Here is a 14,990-nt window from a genome sequence, read left to right as displayed (position 1 = left end):
AAAATGGGTTTTGTTCTGTGGATAATTCTTTGATTCGACTTCACTCTTTTTTCCCTAGAGGGCAATATGTTCAATTGTATATAAAAATGTCTGCCATAACATTGCTGCGAAATGTTGTTGGAAAACAAATATTTAATTCTTTGGTTAATACAATCCCAGTCTCGTTTCAAATACAACCTAGAAGAAATCGATGGAAATTACTTAAACTTTCAGAACCAGGTATTCCAGGAGAAAGTTACAGACGAATCGTACATTTCAAAGATGAATATACGATCGAACCACTGCAGGTTACTAATTTAGCTGGTCGAGATCCTGTATCAGGTAAATATTTTTTATAGAAATAGCTTGTTATTTTTCTTTTGTGTATGTAGTGACGAATTTATACATCAAGTTTTTTTATCGTTATTAATTATAGAACATTATTTTGCTGTGTGTCTTTGATTTAACCGGATTTAACATTCGCAACATTTATCTATAATATATGATACTTTAACGTAATTAGAGATTTTTTATCAATCATAAAATAGAAATCATTTTTACTCGCAATTTAAACATTTTGAACTTGAACTGAAACACTTTGAACTGAAATATTTTTCTTTAAAATGTTTGTTTCTTATTACAGGAAGAATAATAGTTAAAGGTATTGGTGGTGGTATAAAACACAAGTATCATTGGATAAAGTGGGTAAGGGATGGTCCGACTGATTTGAATGAAAAACCTAAAGAGGAAAAGGTACTAGAAGTTTTCAAGGATGGTTGTAGAACGTGCTTTGTCGCTCTTGTTGGTTCGGGTGACGATTTGAAATACATTTTAGCGACAGAAAACATGAAGCCTGGAGATATCATAAAAACACACAAAGGTATCCCGCATAATCCTGTAAGGGCAAATGAGGGTGATGCTTATCCCTTGGGTGCTCTACCGATTGGTACAATTGTGAACTGTGTTGAAAAATATCCTGGACTTGGAGGAAGTCTTATTCATTCGGCTGGAACCTCTGGTACGATAATTAGCACGGATGGAGTAGATAGGACAGTCGTGCAAGTACCTAGTAAGAGAAAGTTTAGTTTAGACAATAGATGTATGGCAACAATAGGACGATTGTCGAACATTATGCACGGTTCTACACCAATCGGTAGCGCTCAAAAGAATCGCGAACTGGGTAATCGTCCAAGAAGTGGTCTTTGGCAACGAAAGACTGGCAGATTTGGAAGGAAAATAAAACCGCCAAAGCGTCTTAGACAGTTAGGTGTCAATGGTGAATTTCTTTCAAAACCTACAATTGTTTCTTGTAGTATATCTGGTCTTGATTAATTCTTTAAATTTATGTTAATTTTATGATATACTCACACACACACACACACACACACACAAATATATATACACATATATACTTATTCGAATAATAAAAACTCTTATAATTGATTGAAGTCTTCTCTTTATTGTCTTTGTTATTTCTTTGAACTTGGATAATTCGAAGATTAGAGATCGATAATCGAGTTAATAATTAATACTTTTATATGGAATGTTTTTGGAATGTATATGCATAACTGACAGTATAAACTTTTGTACAATCCCTCCACTTCCAGAGACGGCTAATAATTAGTTATTTAATCAGTTATGTATTATTGTGTTACTTCTGACTTGATGTATCCTTAATTAAGACATTGTGTACTCATCCGAAGCGATTCTTTGAATTCCTAATTACAGGCCTTTATTATAGTAGACCGTTTGAACGTCAGGATCTCGAGATCGTATCTCTTCTTGGACTTCGGGTTCCAGCTTGTCCACACTGATCGGTACTCGTTGAACGAAAAGAGCACAACAGAGTGGTGTGGCAAACGTTAAACAAATTCCGCAAATAATGACTTGAATCGGTGCAGAAGCCCATTTAACATTTTTTAATATATTTCGTTTCTCTATGTAGTTCATTATGATAGGCGAGAGTACTGTAATATAAAATAAAATGATTGTCTTTATATATATCTGATTATTATTTTGTAAGTTTAAATTTGTCTCTCATGACTAAATTATAAATATATTTATCCATCATCGTACCCATACTGGGCGAAGCCATAAGAATACGCGATAGCGTGACGGTTGCGATCGCCTTTTGAGCCGCTGACTTGCTTTTGCCGACCTCTATGCCGGACTCATTCTGTAACTCAATACCATTTTGAAGTTCGGTAATTCTCATTAATGGAATGTTAACGCAATTCGCCGCAGCCACAGCCGCCAATGGAACCAGACGACCGACCAAGGCCGGGCCATGTCGTGCGAGTCTGTTCAGACTTAAAGCCGTTATCACTGCGCCTCCAGTCGCGCCGATATAACTTTGAATTAATGTTTCCTTTGGAATCGGAGTTTTACCACTTCGATTCGTATAGTTTACTATGGCATTGAACGATTGGTTAAACCATTGCCAAAATATCACGGCTGGTGTTGATCTGTTGAATAAAAAATAATTTCGTACCATAATGACATAGAGCAAAGCAATTTAACGAAATCTATTTAACGGAGATAGATTCATCGATCTATTTAACGAGATAGATTTTCAATAAATATCTTTATTGTTCATTGCAATGTGAAATACTTGTGTTGATAATCAATCAATTCATTTCATTCTTCATTCATGTATTCTCAATTTATGTATGATGAAGCAAGAACGGAAAGGAAACAGGTCAAAAGTCGTAACGAATCTTATCGCTACTTTCGAACTCTCGCGTTATTGACCAGACGTAAAGTGAAAATCTCTTGTGTATTTTCTAAACCGTTTCATATGCATACGTACTTGTAAAATGTCATCATCAAACCGGTTATGGTCATGTTCATTGGCACTTGGGCGCTCATACGACCAATTATGATCATTTTTTCACCGGTATCCGGATGATAAGCACTGTCGAACAAATATTTTTGTTTCCATAGCTCTTCTTCGTTGATCCCTAATTTCGCGAGGGTTTCTCCCTTCCTATATTATAGGATAAATCCATATCAGATATTATAAAGTAAACATAATGTCAAGCTACATCAACAAAGATAATTCATTATATTCAAATGCATTTAAAATTAAACAAAAGATAAAAAAATCATACAAGACATTACCTGTATTTCGTGACGATATTTCGAGCATACTCGAGTGCTTTGTTAGATGCGAAAACATTCAAAGGATTGGTGACTGTTAGAAAGTGCAAAGCCCTTCCACGAAAAGTATTTTGATCCCAGTATGGTTTTTCAATATCGATTCTATTTTCGTTCGACATTTTGATCCTTTGTTTATATTTAGATATTCCTTGCCGCACCTCTTGCTCTACTTGTTTTGATACTGTTATTCCCACAATGGGTCTCTGCTTTCTCTCTCTCTCTCTTTTTCTTAACTTTTATTTCTTTTTCGTTTTTTACGTTTAACAAATAAGAAATCAGCTAGAAACCGTCTCTTTGTAGTGTATGTTCGTGACCTTGACGTCTCTAGAGAAAAAATATATTAAACGCGTCATAAAGCCGAACAAAACAGACGCTACTGATCTAATCGAACACGGTCGACCACCGACTGGAACACTTCTCTCGTCCTGCTGTCTTCCTACCAACCCCCGTTCTTCCTCTCGCTACCCCACTCTCGATTACTACCCGAGCCACTCATGCTTTCCTCTCCTTTTTTTCTTTCTCTTTCCTGGAGCCTCGCGTTCTTCATCGATAAGACTTGGACGCGTGCGCAAATCAGTACACATATGAAACGCGTTTTGTCGTGATTCCGCAAGATGGTAGCGCTCCGAGAGTCGGTAAATTCGATTTAAAATCATCCTCTCTAATCATTTTTGGGTCTTTTCAATAAAATATGACATTTTATCTTTTACACAGCTATTTTTCATTAGCTAAGCTTTCTGGTGTTCGTCTGAAATCATTGATGACCTCTTTTGATTTCACAGATGATCGTGAATTAAAAATGACTAGTCCAAATAAAATTCTAGATATTATCTTTTTGACTATTTGGTGATAACGACGAACGAGGTCATTGATCGGGTTTAGATGTTTTTAAAAAAAGGAATATATAATATTTAGCTTTTTGTGATGAAGTCCAAAATTTCTTAGTCGATTTTAAAATCTGATCGTATCGTAACATTCGTGAATGCATGATGCAGTATTGAAAATCACGAGATCGTTGATGTATTTGCAGAATTTCGAATCTTTATGATTAAAGCAATTAAAACACGTCGGTAAATTCATCAAAGAACGTTAACCATCCCGTTGAACCAATAAAATTTTTATATAAATGTAAAGTATACTGCGATGAAATGAAATTGATCTCAAATAGAAAACTGTAATTAGGATTTTTCGCAACAATATCTTAATATCACTTATTAAAGAAAACTGGAGAGATTTTAAATTATGTTATTGGCTATTAATTAATCATTCTTTCTGTACGTATTATAATTAATTTTGCAAAACTTTTTTTATTTGATACTTTGGTATTATCGATGCGTTCGATAACGTCGTTATTTGTTTTACTTTTTTTCTTATCTTTAAAAATTTTATATATTTATATTATACAAAGGACTTGTCAAACATACTCTTGGTTTTCGAGAAAGAAAAGAACCAGACAATTTGCATAGAAAAGTCACAACACACTTGGAATTAACTGTAAGTGCTAATACAACTTGTCTGACTAAGAACGGTTTCCAGAGGGCTTTCCACTTATAATACAAGTTCAAGATTTACACCAAGTGACACGAGCTGATATTGAATTGAGTCTTTTTTTCATGAAATATTTATGTATGTACATGTCGTAAGTCCTGACAAGACTTTTCCAAATAATAATACTTTCGAGATACGGTAATATTTTTCGTTATTTGTTTATAACGAATATTTACGTAACAACGAATAAGAATATTAAATGAAAAATAACTATGAATGAAGACGACATGAGCCTCTTTAGCAAATACGGATAAGATTAATGAATAATTGATGTTAAACAGTATATTGCCTTACTTTCTAGATGTACCTTGGTTTAAAGTTACCCAATGAAAAATAATAATCGTGATAATAATTGTCTGACAAAGGAATGTGCAAAATGTAATGTTAAGAGAGAAATAAATTTTCTAACGAGATGATTCGTTTTAGTGGATGTCGTCCATCGAACAGATAAAAAATTTCGTTATTCCAAATGCTCTCTGTTTCAATAGATAATACTACTTTGCTATTTCTAAACTGAAAGATCGAACAATCTATTTTTTCTTTCTTGTTATGACTACTTATAAACTTTCATCCAAACAGCGACAATTTATATTGGATCATTTCTTTGTCCGCCGATTTTGTTACAACTCTTTTTTATGCATAATTACACAGTAGAAACACGACAAAGCGTGCCCCGTTAAGAAGGATCTTGTTAGAATCACGTTTATTTCCAGGTAAAATATGCTCGTTGTCGTTGAAATTCTACGTCGCTATCTTGTTACACTTCGTTGAGAGAAAAATTTATGTCCTGCCAATTGGTTCAATCTTTAATGGTAGAAAAGTGGTAGAAATTTTATAGGATTGGCACGAAAGAAGTCATTTATCATTGAGTAAGAAAATATTTATTATTTCTTGTAGAAATGTTGGTTCATAAACAAGTTAGAATTTAAAAATATTTGTACAAAGAATTTCTAAATATAGGCTAATAAGTAAGTAGATGTAAAGGTGTCAGAAGATAACGAAGTTCAAGAACCACTTCTTCATGTAAAATTCATAATTGTAACAAAAAAAGACAGAGTTCGAATGTAAAACCGTTAGTTCTTAAGAACAGCAAAAGACAAGACACGCGAAATCGGTTCATTATCAGATAACTACATGTTTTCTCGGCATTGAAAGATTTTTGAAACAATCATTTACTGTAATTCTCTTTGAAAGGACAAGTTATCGTGTCAGGAATACCATTGAAAGGAGCTCACGTTTCTGATGTGTCTGTTCTTTGACACGTTACATTAAAAACATTGATACGATAAGACCTTTTAAACAAGGAGAATAACTTTCACGAAGCACGACGTGTCTTTCCTTTTAATGGGTTTGAACATTGGTATTCCGTGCACTGATCTAAACTATCGGAATGCGTGTGTATAAGTTCAACGCGAAAAGAATGAGAGACGAAGAGATATTTGCACGAGACATAAACGTTTTTATAAGGTATGAGATATTCTTTAATCGTTATACACCATCTAGTCATAAGTATACCCGGATGTTGATACAAGTGAAGACATAATACGACACAGGTGTACCTAGAAGCTTGTAAATGTAATAAAAACTCTTAAATCTAGTTGCAGTAATTATTGATTATAAAAAAGTGCTCCAGATATGATGAAAGTTCGGTTCAAGTTTGTCCAGATATTTTCTTCGGTATAATCTTAGTATCGATAAGAATGATATAAAGTAAACGAACAAATAATATCGAATATCTTATCGACTCTCGTTTCGAGTCTTGAATCTTTCCTAATTATCTTTTATGACGATTATGTCATTAGAAACTTACGCGCGTTTCTTCGTAATTTTTTATTTCAACACACGACTTGATTTCTATCAATACGTGAAAAGATGTTGAAATGAGTTCGGAGATTGTAATAAGTAATATTTGCGGATAAACCTAACTTTTTACTTATCGACCCATCGATCGAGTTTTTCTTTTTTTAACGTAACATTTAGTAGGAATATAAAACTAGATTAGGTTTTAAATTATTACATCAAATTATTACATTAATTATTTATTATTAATACCTTTTAATTGACCTATTCGAACATCATTGAAATCTAACGATACCAATCTATATGAATTTTGAACTGATCACTGATCTCTCGTTCGTGAGTCAAAAAACTTTTATATAAATATCCTCTTGAAATACTTTGACATTCGTGGAAACAATTTTTTGTCAATTAAATTGAAACTTCTTGTATACGTATAAACAGATTCATATCTTACGACAATGAAGAAGACAACACTAACAACATGACAATTTATCTGGGTCAATGAAAAAAGGGGTAAAGAGGTTGTATCGCGAGTATATGTATATGTATGTGTTTATGTATATGTTTATGGGTTCCAAGATTTCGCCTGCCGGGTACAGATTGACCGATATTTGTTTTTTTATCTCTCCATTATAGAATTTGAAAAAGTATGCATGTAATTCATTGATTTTGTATTTTATTATTCGTTTTTCTTTTTTGCCAATAACACATCGATAGCGCAAAGGATTTAATGAATCTGGTTAGATATACTGATAGTCTTATTAACGATCAATAATTTCATGCAAATCTACTTTGACTACTGTTTCTGAAATCGAGATCTTTTGGAGGTGATTGTAAAGTATTTAATATGATCTAGTTCCAATTTTTAGAAATTTATGGCCAAGAATCTAATAAGTTTTAGCGGAAGTATATATTTATGTAATATTAATTGTATATTTTAACATTTTATGTAATACATTTAATGTAACTAATTCCTGTAACTATTTCCTATTAATTCATTTCTATCATTAGTTCCATATAATTTCCTTGACAAGATTTCTGAAGAAGATATTGAATACTGATTGCGTGTTCTTAAATACCAGATTAAATGAATTCACTAAGGCTGTTTTAAAACAGAACTTCTTTAAATTTCTGGGACAAACTCGGTTGAGTTCTGGAATTCGTTCGAAGAACAGTCATTTTATTAAATACTCGATATTTGTTGAAAACTGAAATAAAGTGAACGTATTAAAACACGTACGTAAAACACGTACGTAAAATAGTGATACATTGAACGTTTACAAAGTAGAACGGGTTTTAAAAAAGAAAAAATATTTAAAAGATATTGATCAAATGTAATGGTATATGCGTGGTCCAACAGAAACAAAGCTGATGCGAAGTTGTTGAAGTGTGGCTTACGTTGGGTGATCGGAAGTATATTATAAACCGGTTTCTTCGAAAGAGGTTGATTGGTGATTATCAATCTATGTCGTCATTTCTGATGTGATAATTTTTTCTGTTCGTTTACTTTAATTTGAAATATATTCGATTTAACAATTTATGACGTCTTCGGGTTGATCCCAAATTAGATTCGATTTCAAATTAAATAGATTCGTTAAGTCTCGATTAATTTCATAAAATCTCGAAAATACAGTTTCTAAGATAAGAAAGGCTTGTAATTGTTTCCTTGTAATTACATCCGGGAGAATGTTGTTGGTGAACAACGTTGGGCGAGGATAATCAAGAACGATTTTCCAGCAGTTTAATATAATAAAATGGGACGCGTCATATAGGTATATTTATGATAAATTCATACAGTCGGCCTTGTGTTTCTTTTTGCAGTTCTTTCTTTTTGATGAATTCTGATTATCCGGTAATCGTTGGGACTCCCTTCGGTGGTCGCGCAGACAACGCTTACCGTTACGCAGGAATTTTCATTGTGAAAAAATATCTTCCTCGTTCTCGCGTAACACTTCGCTTCGTTATTTTTGTCACGAACTAAATTGCATTGTGCAAATAAAGAATTTTCGGAAGGAATTAAATTTTCATTTTGTTATCTCTGTCGTAAGCTAACTTACATCGTTGAGATAATTATGTCTTGAATCTTTTTTGTAAGACTTTAGCATTTTAAATTCGCAATTCAGTTTATTGATGATTTTCACTGTTTCATTATTCCGATATTAATAAAAATCGACGTATTCTGTAAGTTTTTGAAAAATGAGCAGATCGTGCGACACCGTTCCACGTACCTGCTATATCTACGTATCCGAGCATGGCGCACCTATAGATGCAATGACGGCTGCATCTCGGCGCAATCTTGATGCAGCATTATCCAAGTCGTGGACCGTTACCCCCACCGACCTAAATGCTCGACGTATAAATGGTCAAGACACCTTCTAAGCACTGTCAGTGAACTTGTGCGCTTTATCTTGCATTCTGCTTCATCTCGGTATCACTATTTCATTCGATCAAATTGGAATTACGTGTGTTTTAACGGGTTCGACGTGTCCGGTTTCATTTTTTGAATTTGGAATTTAATCGAGGATAATAGATTAGAGCGAAATGAAAATGGAATTCAGGAGCAATTCGTGATGAGATCGTGATTCCGTGTTCCATGTGTCAGCCGAGGTAACAGTTGATTGTGATTATTCAGAAGAAATTTGGCCATAGACAAAGATAACGATAACGATGGCACGAGAAACAAGCATCGATTGTTGTTATTCGACATTCTCCAGGTCTCTCCTGATTCTTTTTCTGTTTCTCTTTTTCACGGAGATCTGTGCCGCGACGTACCATAATTCCTCGAACACGTTTTTGGAAAGATGCCGGCTTGACTGCAGTCTCCAGCGGGATTTTGCAAGCTGTGGGAAGTATAAAGTAGCCAGATGGCTGAACGAATTTGTCAAAGAAAAGGTAAGACTCTGGAGAGAAAGAAATCATTTAACAAGATGACCACCTGTTTGCGTGAATCTCAATCTCCGATTACGAAATCTTATTGCAGAACCGACAATTATGGTAATCTTGATTTCCCACGTAACTGCCACGCGTTCGTGCCTTCCTCACTTTCCTTTCATCAATGATAATGTTGCGATGCGTTAATCTTTTCGCGTAATAGATTCTGCAATTCATTACTTTCAGCGATTTCTACGACAAAGTCGTAATTTCGAAGCGTGATTTATTATTTAGTTTGATCGATTGACCAAATTATAGATATTTCTTAAAATTATTTTTCTACGATATTAGGAGTTCACCTATGGACCATTTCGAATTATAAGGATATCATCGATGCGGCAGGAATCTTTGCTGCCGAAATTACCTCGTTCTCGAGCTTTCAAGAGAAGCATATTTGATACTCTAGATTTTCTCAGAGAGAATATCAACGATCTGTTAACGAAACGTGCGATCGTTTATACAATTGAGAATCCTACGAATGGCAGAAGTTTTAATAGTGGACCGATGATAATGGACGAGGATGAATTGCAAGAGATACAAGGGAGGAAAAAGGCTGAGGGTAAATCTCATCTAGAAAAGAATATTTAATCGTTGATAGAGTCTCACTTGTAATAGTTGGAATAGTAGCCATTGTCGAATTGAGTTACTTACGTGAAATCGTTAAATTGTTTACTTCGATAGTCTCAAATCTAATTGTTCGTCCGAATAGCAGATCCGGAATAGCGGATTTTTGCAAGCTACTTTTCTATCACCGGTAAAATAGTGAGGTTATTTTACCGCGAGTCACTGAACTGTACATTTTATGTAATAATACACTGAATCCAAACTGGCCCGTATTCCGTTCAGATTAATTATCATAATTATTTGAATCATTCAACATGGTTCGGGAAGTAATGAACAGCTCTCGATTTTAATGTATCTTTCATCTTTTCAGGCGACTGGCGTATCTTCAAGAAGAAGAAGTCGTTGATCTTGCCGCTTCTTATATTATTGAATCTCTTCAAATTAAAGTTGCTGCTGTTACCAATTTTTCTAGGTGTTCACTTCATCAAAAAACTCCTCGTTTTAGGTTCTTTGATTGCACCATCTATTTTGGCGCATCTTAAGGTTTGCAAAGTTCAACCACATCCAGCGTATTCTTATCATACGTGGGCCACCGCTGCTGAAGCACCGATTGATTATCCAACAGGTAATTAATTTTACGTATAGTATATATATGTAGCATTTAAGAGTAAATTCAAGAATAAGTATAAAGTTAATGAGCGTATCTCGTAGAGGTAACATTTTTCAAAGTCAATAAAAAACCAACTACTTTTTATTTGCTTTTAAAATGTAAGATCTTTCAAAAGCAAAAACGGACGACCGCACTAATTTCTTTTTACGCGATCCTTGAAGTAAAACACGAGTGTTTCTTCACTTACAATTTTCATTTTTTTTTCTATCATTCGAAAAAAGCATCATTTATATTGCTTCTCAAGCCATTAAGATTACAAAATAATTCATGCAACGATAATAATTAACATTTATGAAACAATAAAAGTATTAAAATAACCATAAAAATTATTTTTTTGTTTCATATTTTTTAAGAAAATTTTATTCTATTCGAGAACGTCAAGTATTTACATTGCACCTGAAACATAACGTTATTGCCATTTATTTTTAATATTTTAACTTCCACCATTTATGCTGATAATATTTAATCGTTATTCATTTCAATAAAATCTAAATTTATAGTAAACTATGGATAATGTTTTTCGGCATCGTTTTATTATACATTCGAGGTGGTAATATAGGCGCGAAAAAAGTTATTAGCGTACGGTACCTAAGTAGGTGTAAATCTCATCTGTGACATCAGACATCGGACGCGTTTAATGTATACACACTTTCTAGTTAAAGGCCACCTAATGACACAAATGAATATAGTGAGGAATTTTTCCAAATTTAAAATGGGTTCTGTGATCGAGTTAACTATCGGTACTTGAAATACCGATCTATTGAGTTTTGTCTTGATCACTTATTTTAAATCATATACTCGTTTCCAGGATACGGTCATGAAGATACTGGTTGGGCGCATAGGAATGATATTCAAAGTCATCTAGCTTATCCGGCCTATCATGGATATCGCAATCCTTATGGATGAAGTTCGGCAACGAAATATCTGCATTTTTAATAAAATGTGAAGATCTTATGTCAAAAAACAATCTCAACGATAAGATATGTTTGTGCCACTGTTGAAACTGTTAAATATATTTTTTATACATAGAATGTACAAGTTATATAAAATATTTATTTGTATCACCGACTTATAATTTCTTCCATGAAGCATCGTTTTTCGAATCATCCTAATAGATGCGAGAATAATGAAAAAGAAGAAACGGTCATTCTTCGTCATCGTCGAATTCTGTTTTTTTCGTTAAGGGGGTCGACGTGACGATGATACGTAAAAAAGTAACTTTCTCGGCTAGTACCGTTACCAATCGGACTTGCAGATATTACGGATTTCTATGAAAATGTCACAGGCGAAGTTTTTCATATTTAACTAAATTCGTAGAAAAAGGTAGTCAATTAAAAAAGGTAAAGTATCGGTCGTATATGAAGAAGCGAGAGCGATTTGTCGTCAACAATGTGTAGTTTCGAATTCATCGAAGTCGATGGTCAAGGTCGACGATGTGTGCAAGAGGTATGTTGGCCCCTGGTGCCGAGTGACCTACTGACAGATTTGGATATACGCCCGATACTTCTCCCTCCTATCTCTCTTCTTTCCTCTTTGGTTGCTTTTTCTCTTCACCTCTTTTACCTTCGTCTTGATAAACTTGCTCGAGCGGTTCGTTCGAAAGCATGCGTGAACCGACGTACGGCCGATCGAAACACCGTTATCGCTGTCTGTGTCTTTGTCGTTCTTGCTTGTTGGCTTTGAGTTTTCACGATTATACCTTGCAATGTACGCTCCTATATGACTTCTCGAAGCGATTTGACTTCTTTTTTCAATCGTTTCCATGATCGAACGAGTGGCTCTCTTTCTCTTGCTGTCGTTTACCTTCTCCTCATATTTTCTTCGTTCAACTTCGTTACCGCGACACAGAACGATAGTTAATGACGATGATTGAGTCCCCGGCAAATTGGCGGGGAATCGGAAGTCGAATACACGTCGATACGTGATCCGAGCTCGTTCACGCAAGTCGACCGTTACCATCTATCTGTGTTATAGTTTAACGAAAAAGCCGCATTAACATAACGGCTTATTGTTCACGTGGCTTTTGCCTTGATAAAAGATTTATATTGGTAAAAGATCTATTTATATTGTTAGACTTGCTATCATTTCATTGATTTTCTATTTCTATCTCCCTTTCTTTCTTTTCCTTGGTGAATGTCAATAGATCAATTAGATGCGTCTAAAAGAAAAAAGATGAGCAAGATGAATGATGACATTCTTGTTTTCATGACAGTTGCTTGATTGTCTAAAATAGGAACAAACATAAATTAATTTTCTATATAGTGCTGTGTTCCCATGAAGTGGGAACGACGAACGTGAATCACGCTGCCGTGCTAACTTTATTTTTTTCCCGCTTTGTTAGTAGAAAGCGTAAACTATTCACAAGAAATTTTTAATTCATGACAGTGAAAACAACTGAAAAGTATCATATTCGTTCAATTTTAACACACGCTGCAAAGACAATCTCTTTTATGTTTGGTATTGCCACGACTGAGTCGTGGAAGTGTTAACGTTATAGGCAATCTTCACAATAATATGTTCACGCGAGTTGTAATTCACGAAAGAGTAATTCACGTTCGTGCTTCATGAATAGAATTACTTTTAACCCATATGCTTATAGATCTGTTTGTTTTGTATAACTTTATTTAAATTCGAACAAAATTGAGTTATAGAAAGTTAAAAAAAGAAAAGTTTTACGAACGTTACTGTGTTTACGTAACGAAAGAATGTAAATAAGAAAATTTTGACCTTTATTGCTTTTTATCTAATTTTGGAACAGATGAAAATTACCTATCTTTTATTTTGACACATGGAAGAAACGAGAAGGAATTGATCGATCGGTCTTTTATGAAGCATACGTGAATAAAGAAAGCATAGAAATGAAAGGAAAGGAAAGGAAAAAGAGTAGGAAAGAAGTAAAGGAAGTAACGAACGAAGGTGGAAAGGAACGACAGTCCGTGGCGAGGGACGAACGGACGGATGGCCGGGTAACCCAGATCGGTTCAGTCCAGCCGATCCAACGGAGACCGTCAGCCAGTACCGTCGCGGCCGTCGAGCGCGATTCCAACTTTTTGAAGATTCCTTCCTCGATTAAGTACCCTCTATCTCGTGTTCTTATCGTTTTCCGCTTTTTGGAGATATACCACGGGATCGGTAAACACAAGGAACTCACCATTTGCTCACACTTCGTGCAAAAGGACACCGTGTTGATGACACGTGCGAGAAGTAAGAGTGAGTATGTTGTTTGAATGACCATATTTAGAATTACTTTAATTCGCGATTTAAACCTGATACTAAATACTTATTTACTGATACAATTTTTAATCAGAAGTATTAATGACTATCTTGATTGATACGATAACTACGTATAATTATACATTATGTAACGATGAACAGAATATTCCTATGATATCACTTCGTACTTAATTGAATATGTTAATAATTATGCACGTTGAATGTACTTTGAAAGCTGGCGATTACAGTAATTATCTTTTGTTCATTTCCAAGAAAGCGAAACGTTGGCGAATCCAAGGGAGATGCAGTTGTTATACGGTAATAAAAGCATCAGCTAGCTGGGAATGTAGTTAGGGGAGAAGGTGTGCTTAGAGAGTCGCGAAAAGTATCATTACACAACTAAAAAGAAATTAGGAAGAAAAGAAAGAGACGTTTATAGAAGGATGACCATAGGAAGAAGAAGGTATAAAACGATGACGATAGCGTGTGTCCTCGCGATTCTAACAATGGCGAGCGAAGTGAAGCTCAGTGCCGTACAGTCCTCGTCCTTGAACGTGAACGAGACCTTGACAAACGCGGAGAACGAAGTATTCGATGTAAGCGCTGACGGTCACCCTCATAGAGTGAGTGGCAAACCGAGTAAGTTTGATATGGATATTAATCGTGTAACGATAATCGACGATGAATCAAGCTATCAGATCGAGTCTTCCAACATGGAGAACTCGACGAGGAGTTCGATGGACGAGGAAGATTCTTCTTCGTGTGAAGAAGATCTTTGTGCAGGCGAGAAACTCTCGAATCTTTTGGACGAACTGTCCAAGGTCGACGAGTATAATGTTACTGATTCCGTGCAGATAGTGCGAAGTGAAACCAGCAACAAACCGAATATGAAGACCGAGAGGGAGTTTGAGAAGAAGTTCGAGATGAGGTCTGATCTTCTCGACGAGCTTCATCGATATGCGAAAGAGCACGTGGTTAGGATCAAGATCGATCCTAATACGATCACTGGGAGAAAGGGAAGAACCTTCTTCGATGGTGAGTGTGACACGCCTGTGTGTATGTGTTTGTTTGTAAAAAAAGAGAGAGATAGAGAGAGAGAGAGAGAGAGAGAGAGAGAGAGAGAGAG

The 14,990-nt window shown here is 35.0% G+C and overlaps 4 protein-coding genes across 6 annotated transcripts in view; 3 read left to right on the top strand and 1 right to left on the bottom strand.

Annotated features, from left to right (window-relative positions):
• The first annotated feature begins 66 nt into the window (after nucleotides 1-66).
• Nucleotides 67-1,982, top strand: LOC122626863 (39S ribosomal protein L2, mitochondrial). The gene is made up of 2 exons (XM_043807319.1): nucleotides 67-321; nucleotides 623-1,982. Exons 1-2 carry the CDS (start codon nucleotides 87-89, stop codon nucleotides 1,309-1,311), a joined length of 924 nt encoding a protein of 307 aa, XP_043663254.1. The 5' UTR covers nucleotides 67-86; the 3' UTR covers nucleotides 1,312-1,982.
• Nucleotides 1,419-3,571, bottom strand: LOC122626862 (sideroflexin-1). The gene is made up of 4 exons (XM_043807318.1): nucleotides 3,100-3,571; nucleotides 2,789-2,965; nucleotides 2,056-2,444; nucleotides 1,419-1,946 (listed from the first exon to the last, which is right to left on the bottom strand). Exons 1-4 carry the CDS (start codon nucleotides 3,255-3,257, stop codon nucleotides 1,702-1,704), a joined length of 969 nt encoding a protein of 322 aa, XP_043663253.1. The 5' UTR covers nucleotides 3,258-3,571; the 3' UTR covers nucleotides 1,419-1,701.
• A 5,391-nt stretch (nucleotides 3,572-8,962) lies between these two features.
• On the top strand, nucleotides 8,963-11,636 carry LOC122637760. 2 transcript variants are annotated; one of them, XM_043830105.1, is made up of 5 exons: nucleotides 8,963-9,093; nucleotides 9,201-9,378; nucleotides 9,709-9,976; nucleotides 10,352-10,606; nucleotides 11,460-11,636. In XM_043830105.1, exons 1-5 carry the CDS (start codon nucleotides 9,080-9,082, stop codon nucleotides 11,555-11,557), a joined length of 813 nt encoding a protein of 270 aa, XP_043686040.1. In that variant the 5' UTR covers nucleotides 8,963-9,079; the 3' UTR covers nucleotides 11,558-11,636. The 2 variants fall into 2 exon arrangements, with proteins under 2 accessions (XP_043686040.1, XP_043686039.1); XM_043830104.1 differs by having other exon boundaries at nucleotides 9,024-9,378.
• A 1,964-nt stretch (nucleotides 11,637-13,600) lies between these two features.
• The window catches only part of LOC122637537, a 4,748-nt gene continuing 3,358 nt past the window's right edge, over nucleotides 13,601-14,990 (top strand). For both annotated transcript variants that reach the window (XM_043829724.1, XM_043829723.1), the window contains exons 1-2: nucleotides 13,601-13,861; nucleotides 14,138-14,899. In XM_043829724.1, the coding sequence (XP_043685659.1) occupies nucleotides 14,308-14,899 (592 nt within the window). In that variant the 5' untranslated portion in view covers nucleotides 13,601-13,861; nucleotides 14,138-14,307. The remainder of the gene's footprint in view (nucleotides 13,862-14,137; nucleotides 14,900-14,990) is intronic.

This window comes from Vespula pensylvanica, chromosome 2 (genome assembly GCF_014466175.1).
Source record: "Vespula pensylvanica isolate Volc-1 chromosome 2, ASM1446617v1, whole genome shotgun sequence".
In the NCBI taxonomy this organism is placed as follows: Eukaryota; Metazoa; Arthropoda; class Insecta; order Hymenoptera; family Vespidae; genus Vespula; species Vespula pensylvanica.
This window is presented reverse-complemented; position numbering and strand designations above follow the sequence as displayed.

What these genes read in the sequence shown, in the direction of transcription:
- LOC122626863 (XM_043807319.1), top strand. Translation starts at nt 87, where the DNA reads ATGTCTGCCATAACATTGCTGCGAAATGTTGTTGGAAAACAAATATTT. An exon ending in TGGTCGAGATCCTGTATCAG is followed by an intron (nt 322 to 622) that starts GTAAATATTTTT and finishes TTCTTATTACAG; the next exon opens with GAAGAATAATAGTTAAAGGT.
- LOC122637760 (XM_043830104.1), top strand. Translation starts at nt 9,154, where the DNA reads ATGGCACGAGAAACAAGCATCGATTGTTGTTATTCGACATTCTCCAGG. An exon ending in ACGAATTTGTCAAAGAAAAG is followed by an intron (nt 9,379 to 9,708) that starts GTAAGACTCTGG and finishes CTACGATATTAG; the next exon opens with GAGTTCACCTATGGACCATT. An exon ending in ACCGATTGATTATCCAACAG is followed by an intron (nt 10,607 to 11,459) that starts GTAATTAATTTT and finishes ACTCGTTTCCAG; the next exon opens with GATACGGTCATGAAGATACT.
- LOC122626862 (XM_043807318.1), bottom strand. Translation starts at nt 3,257, where the DNA reads ATGTCGAACGAAAATAGAATCGATATTGAAAAACCATACTGGGATCAA. An exon ending in AATATCGTCACGAAATACAG is followed by an intron (nt 2,966 to 3,099) that starts GTAATGTCTTGT and finishes CCTATAATATAG; the next exon opens with GAAGGGAGAAACCCTCGCGA. An exon ending in TATGGCTTCGCCCAGTATGG is followed by an intron (nt 1,947 to 2,055) that starts GTACGATGATGG and finishes TTTATATTACAG; the next exon opens with TACTCTCGCCTATCATAATG.